The following is a 6,609-nucleotide window of genomic DNA, read 5'->3' on the forward strand; positions in this document are numbered from 1 at the left end:
TGTGCATTTTGATAAATGATAAATATAAGATTGGATTCTGTGGAAGGGGTGAGGGGATTGTGGGGGTCATATTAAGGTCAGGGGTGATGGATTATTAAGGTCAGAGGTCATTGGGCTGTGTCTAACAGCATCTCTGTCCAAAAGGAGTTGTCTCTCCATTCTACCTGACCCTCCGAGTCCGATTCTTCATCTCAGACCCCAACTCTCTACAGCATGACCAGACCAGGTATGGACATGAGAGATCATGGCCTCGTGATGAGGTAGCCCTGCCTGACACTTCAAACTCACTGGAACCTTTGGCCCAATAGGGAGTTTCCTCTTGGTCTAATGATCAAGAGGTTGGGTTCTCCTATGGGAGACCTGGGTTCAGAGCCCCTGTGTGTGTGTGTACCTGTATACTATGTTGAGAGAGTGTGTGTGTCATTAGCTTGTACTGTACATGTGTGATTCAGATCACAAGTCTCTACTGTCCTGTGTGTCTTCAGACATATGTACTTCCTCCAGATCAGGAGTGACATCAGAGAGGGCAGGTCAGACACTACGAGCTCCCACCTACACATGCATTCCCTCTTACTCCACCTAGTGATGTAAACAATGTGACGTTACATTGAGAAAGTGTGTGTGTGTCCTGCAGGTTGAAGTGTCCTCTGAGTGCAGCTGTAGTACTGGCTTCCTATGCTGTGCAGTGTAAGTTACACTCTTCTTTGGTATTTTTAGTGTGTTGTCTGTCTGGGGGTTTAACATAATCTGTTTCACCCCTTCTCTTGCTCGCTCTCACCCCCCCGCCCTCAATCTCTCACCCCTTCTCTTGCTCTCTCTCACCCCTTCTCTCTCTTTCTCTCTCTGTTGTAGCTGAGCTAGGTGACTACTCCCCAGACCTTCTCCCTGGTTACCTGTCCAAAAGCCACTTCCTCCCGGAGCAGGATGATGACTTCCTGTCTAGAGTGGAGGCTCTGTACCCAGGGCACAGGTACACACCCACACCAGGCATGTGTACAGCACCCCCCTAGCCTACTAGAGGACATGGTGGAGCTGTTAGCATAATGCTGATACCAACCTATCCTACTCATGGGCTGTTTCAGGGGGCTGAAGCAGAGTGAGGCAGAGCTGTGTTTTCTCAACACAGCAAGAACTCTGGAGATGTATGGAGTGGAGCTACACACTGCCATGGTAAGTACCTCCATATGTCTCCCTCTGACTCACCCTCGTCTTCCCTCTTCTCCCTCTCATGTTTCCATCTCTTTCTTTCTCTCAGGACTCCGACAGTTCCCCCTATTGGTGGGATTGGCCTCAGGGGGCGTGGCTATCTTCTGTAACATGATTTGCTCCAGTTTCTTCCCCTGGTGAGCACCTGGACTTCTGATCACACACACACACACACACACCGCACACAAATACACACCCTGAGTGTGTATTGTCTCCTGCAGGGTGAACATCATCAAGATATCCTTCAAGAGGAAACGCTTCCTTATGCAGCTCAGACGCAAACATGTGAGTCCTGATTGGCTCAAAATTGCGCCCTGCTCTCCTATTGGCTGACCTTAGTGTTGTCTTCATAACCTGTGTGTGTGTTCCAGGGGGAGACGCAGGACTGTGTGGTGAGCCTGGTCCTGCCGTGCCCCAGGGCCTGTAAGAACCTGTGGAGGTCATGTGTGGACCATCACTGCTTCTTCTACACCAACATGGCAACCTGTAGCCCACACCACACCAACCTGGCAACCCAGATACACAACAAGCTGCTCCCACAACACTGGGCCTTGGGCAGCACTAAAACAGACAGGCAAGCACACACACACACACATCATACACACTATCTTTCTGTCTTTCTTTTACTCATCTGCACACACACACTCGTCTCCTCTGCAGTGGTCCAGTGTGTAAGAAAGTGATGGGTGGGATGGAGTGGAACCCAGCTCTGAGGGGATCCACCTCGTCAGAACACATGGAGACCAAGAGCCTACCGTCCCGATCCCCCCCGCTCACACCCAACTGGTACTACCGACACCACAGCCTCACACACTGCTACAGCAGGAGATACCATGTAAGGGGTAGCTGTGACTAGGGGTAACTTCATCGTACCTTGTCTCTCTCTCTCTCTGTTAGGCGGAGTCCTCGTGTGCGTCATGGTGCCCGTAAACCCCGCCCCTCCTCAGTGGAGCTGAACAATGACCTGCGAGATGTGTCGGAGGGGGAGGATGTCTTTTACACCTACAGGGTCTCCCTCAGCAGCAGCAGGGGCAGCCACGAGGGCACGCCTACACACAGGTCAGACACACACAAACACACGATTTCATACCGTGTGTGTACCAGTGTAAAGTACATTCTCATGTTGGAGTCAGTTCTGAACACAGTATCTATCTCAGTTTTTCTGGCACTCACAGCCAAGGAGGTGGATGGTCGCAGGTTGATGACATCAGCACAGGAGAGGAAGACATTAAGGCCACCTCTCACTACCGGGACAAGGTCAGTTACCCAGACAGACAAGGGAGTGATCCAGTATTTGTGATAAAGTATCTCATCTGTGTGTGCCAGACTCAGTAAACTCTGTGTGTTGCAGCGTGCTCTTGGTGATGGCGATCTGCTATTGGTGCGTCTCGCTCCTGATCACGATGGAAAGTTTGGTTTCAATGTCAAAGTGAGTCTCCCCTTCGATTAATCACACACCTACTCTCTTACATGCAGTACCATTCCTGTATCCCTGACTGTTCCTCTTCTCAGGGTGGCGTGGACCAGAAGATGTCCCTGGCCATATCCCAGGTCAACCCTGACTCCCCTGTAAGTGACATGTGTTCTGGTTTGCCTGTGTAGATAATGCTTTTGTAAACAATACTTTAGATTAATCCAATGTGATTTGACTTGTTGATGAATTGATTGTAGGCGGGGCGGGTTGAGCCAAGGTTGTTGGAAGGTGACCAGGTCGTGCTGATCAACGGTCGCGACATCTCTGAACACACGCATGACCAGGTGGTCATGTTTATAAGAGCCAGCAGAGAGTCCCACTCCAGAGAACTGGCTCTGCTTATACGACGCAAAGGTAACACACACTAGAGAGAGCAAGAGAACGGGCCTGCTAATCAGACACTGATGCAGGTAACACACTGTGTGTGTGTGTATGTGTTTAGGTCCAGGGCGTGTGGCCCCCCTGCTGCAGTTTCCCTCTGCCCTGTCTCTGACTGGCCAATCACACGGTGATCCACTGCTTCTGCCTGGCCAATCAGAACAAGGCCAGACACTTGAAGAGTCCATGAAACAACTGGAGAGGGGAATCCAGACAGGCACTCTCACCTTCCACTTCGAGGTGTGTTTTAGTTAGACAACAACACTATGAAAGGGACTTGCTTCTGTGTTAAATGTAACAGATGCACTTTGGGAATAACTGGTCAATAAGACCTGCTGTTGACAATCCAGACAGAAGAGCATGGTGAGTGATGGTGGTGATGTGTGTGTTGTAGAACCTGTACATGAGGAAGCCTGGCCTGTCAGTAGCCTGCGCTCGTCTCCCTGAGAACACAGACAAGAACAGATACAAGGACGTGCTGCCCTGTGAGTACACACACCATCTCACACACTATGTGTCCTAGTAGGAGTGACTCGACATGCCAGTGTACCCATCTTCCCTAATGTCCTGAATCTGTGGAGCTGGAGGACAGGACACTGGTGCTTTTTTGTTGAGCTGGTACGGTGGTTTGGGTGGGTCTGGAGGGCCCTGGTTCTGACTCCATCTCTAATTCTTTGTTCTGTCAGATGACATCTCCAGAGTGGTACTTCAGGACCAAGAGGACTACATCAATGCAAGCCACATCACGGTCAGTACACACTGTGTTTAGTGTTGTCCTTGTTGGTTTGTGTATAGTGATGCTGTATTTGTGTGATGTGTGTGTGTGTTTGTTGTCCTTGTTGGCTTGTTTGTGTATAGTCATGCTGTTTGTGTGTGTGTCTCAGGTGATGCCCCCAGGGTCTGGTGTGTGTCTGCGGTACATTGCAGCTCAAGGACCGCTGCCTCAGACCTGCACTCACTTCTGGCAGAGTGTGTGGGAGCATCACACACACACCATCATCATGCTCACCACACTCACCGAGAGAGGACGGGTATGCACACGGACGCTCTCTCTTTCAAAGAGTGAAACACATTTAGTGAATGAGGATGGGTACAGCACACACAGGTTTACCAAGGTCCCAGGCTCATTGTGAGTTGCTGTCTGCATCTTTGCCTGCCTGTTGCTTGGTAACCTGAAGCTCTCACTGATTGATTGTCTTGCTGATATTCCACAAGTGCCCTGGTTTTTCTCACACACACACATTCATGCTGACAGTCAGTTTCCACTCATCTCCTGATGTAATATAAGTACTGGCCCTGAGAATGTCCTGAGATGTTTGGGAGAACACAGTGAGTGAAGCACTGAATCAGAAATATGAAACACAGCTCAGTAAAATAATATTTCTCAGAGCTTAAAGATTAGACTCTATAGTAAATCAATATTAATGAATATCAAAATCAATCATGTGTGTGTGTTTCAGACTAAGTGCCACCAGTACTGGCCACACCCTCCTGAAGTGAGGGATTATGGGTACCTGAGGGTCAGCTGCCACTCTGAGGAATGCAACCTGGCCTACGTCACACGCCAATTCACCCTCACACACACACAGGTAACACACAAACAAGACCTGCCTCACATAACAGGAGGTGTGCCATATATGTGTGTGTGCGCCATATGTGAGTTTTCTACAGGAAACATTGACCAAACTATCCCCATCCAGCTCCATGTGTTTCTGCTTCCATTGGCATTGTTTATTTACCTTTACAACACAGAGGTTAATATAGAACATGTTCTCCTTTACAATAATAGCCTGCCAAAGAGTACACACACTACACTGCTGTGCAGACCCATCTGTTCCTCTGGCTGTCAGTTAATCCCTGCATGGACCACAGGCTGGACAACACAGTCCTCCTCCATCTCTCCCTCTACTCTCCTCCTCTATCTCTCCCTCTCTCTCCTCTATCCCTTCTCCATCTAACTCTACTCTCCTCCATCTCTCCCTCATCACAGTAACTAACGAGTTACCATACCCTACACATTTCTCTCTCCTCGTATCTCATCCATCTCTCCCATTACAATCATCACATATCCAAGTTAATTGAATTTATGAAAATATCTTTGATGAGAAACAGATGGGGGAAAAAGTGTGTGTTCTCTCAACTGTTTTCCATCTGTTTTTCCTATATGTGTGTGTTTCCAGCTGGGAGAGGAGCGTTCTGTGACCCACCTGCAGTATGTAGCATGGCCAGACCATGGTGTACCTGATGACCCCTCAGACTTCCTGCTGTTCATCACCTCTGTAAGAGAGAGGAGGACAGGAGACACACCACTTATGGTGCACTGCAGGTACACACACACACACACACACACACACACACTAGGGTTACAAGATTTTTAACACCTCATGTATGTTGTTGATATAATTGCAGCGCAGGGATTGGGCGTACAGGTGTTCTCATTACCATGGAGACGGCGTTGTCGCTGTTGGAGAGCGGTCGACCTGTGTTCCCTCTGGACATCATCAGGACGCTCCGAGACCAGAGGGCCATGATGATCCAGACCACGGTACACACACGCCTATACGTCTAACCATTAGCTACTCTCCTCCCAAGATCAGCATTGAAACCCTAATGACTATGTCTGCAACTTCCTTTGGTATGTTTGTATGTGACTGGACTGTTTATGTTTGTGTTCAAGTGTCAGTTCCGGTTTATGTGTGAGGCCATCCTGCGTGTCTACAGAGAGAGAGAAGAGAGTATTCTGCAACACCACCCTCAGCACTGCTAATGGACCATTAACAGGAGGATGGGGGACAGCTAGCCACAGCACTAGGCTAACAGGAGGTGGGGGGACAGCTAGCCACAATGCTAGGCTAACAGGAGGTTGGGGGACAGCTATCCACAATGCTAGGCTAACAGAAGGATAGGAGGTGGGGGGACAGCTATCCACAATGCTAGGATAACAGGAGAAGAGTACTGCTTGCCCCAGCGCTAGGCTAACAGGAGATGACAGCTAGGCTGTAGCCTTAGAGCCATAGCACTCCAATAGCCTTAAGTGCTCGGCAACGGCTAGTTTTCTGTTGCTACAGCACATAACGAGCCATAGTGCCGAATGTGCTCAGCTAGTCCTATCCTTATGTTAGCCATAGAGCACCGCTAGCAGGGAAGGACCATGTACTGTAAAGGTATTTTTTACATTTATTTAAAACAAAACAAAAATGTAATTATCTGGGACCAAAGCGCTACTATATGAGTGACTGAAGACTGTATCTCAGTTCCTCTTGAGTGGCGGCTATATAGCTTTCCTAATAGTGGATTGATGCAAGTTCCTCCTGAGCGGCGGCTATAGGATTGACTGGTCTGTCTGCATTGTTGGGAGAGTGTTGTGGATTCACAGTAGAGATGAACACTGCCAGAGCCACCACACACACTACCCCCGATCCCACCTTCCCTAAATTATTGACACATTGAATAAACACACTGAAATCTACTTGGAGCTCTTTGTCTGTTTGTTGACGGGGTAAAAGTCAGTTGATCGTATCTTACATTCTCAGAGTGAATTTTACAGATGA

General features: G+C 48.8%; 1 protein-coding gene across 1 annotated transcript in view; it reads left to right on the forward strand.

Moving 5' to 3' along the window:
- Positions 1 to 6,527, forward strand: part of ptpn3 (protein tyrosine phosphatase non-receptor type 3) — a 22,137-nt gene extending 15,610 nt beyond the window's left edge. The window contains exons 5-27 of the mRNA XM_052495574.1: positions 145 to 226; positions 486 to 530; positions 635 to 687; positions 853 to 970; positions 1,083 to 1,174; positions 1,256 to 1,343; positions 1,428 to 1,491; positions 1,578 to 1,780; positions 1,867 to 1,992; positions 2,104 to 2,265; positions 2,364 to 2,463; positions 2,558 to 2,635; positions 2,719 to 2,775; positions 2,878 to 3,034; positions 3,123 to 3,298; positions 3,453 to 3,543; positions 3,745 to 3,806; positions 3,943 to 4,089; positions 4,519 to 4,647; positions 5,239 to 5,384; positions 5,468 to 5,603; positions 5,736 to 5,833; positions 5,912 to 6,527. Of these exons, the coding sequence (XP_052351534.1) occupies positions 145 to 226; positions 486 to 530; positions 635 to 687; positions 853 to 970; positions 1,083 to 1,174; positions 1,256 to 1,343; positions 1,428 to 1,491; positions 1,578 to 1,780; positions 1,867 to 1,992; positions 2,104 to 2,265; positions 2,364 to 2,463; positions 2,558 to 2,635; positions 2,719 to 2,775; positions 2,878 to 3,034; positions 3,123 to 3,298; positions 3,453 to 3,543; positions 3,745 to 3,806; positions 3,943 to 4,089; positions 4,519 to 4,647; positions 5,239 to 5,384; positions 5,468 to 5,603; positions 5,736 to 5,825 (2,402 nt within the window). The 3' untranslated portion in view covers positions 5,826 to 5,833; positions 5,912 to 6,527. The remainder of the gene's footprint in view (positions 1 to 144; positions 227 to 485; positions 531 to 634; positions 688 to 852; positions 971 to 1,082; positions 1,175 to 1,255; positions 1,344 to 1,427; positions 1,492 to 1,577; positions 1,781 to 1,866; positions 1,993 to 2,103; positions 2,266 to 2,363; positions 2,464 to 2,557; positions 2,636 to 2,718; positions 2,776 to 2,877; positions 3,035 to 3,122; positions 3,299 to 3,452; positions 3,544 to 3,744; positions 3,807 to 3,942; positions 4,090 to 4,518; positions 4,648 to 5,238; positions 5,385 to 5,467; positions 5,604 to 5,735; positions 5,834 to 5,911) is intronic.
- Positions 6,528 to 6,609: the final 82 nt, after the last annotated feature.

This window comes from Oncorhynchus keta, chromosome 34 (assembly GCF_023373465.1).
Source record: "Oncorhynchus keta strain PuntledgeMale-10-30-2019 chromosome 34, Oket_V2, whole genome shotgun sequence".
Lineage (NCBI taxonomy): Eukaryota > Metazoa > Chordata > Actinopteri > Salmoniformes > Salmonidae > Oncorhynchus > Oncorhynchus keta.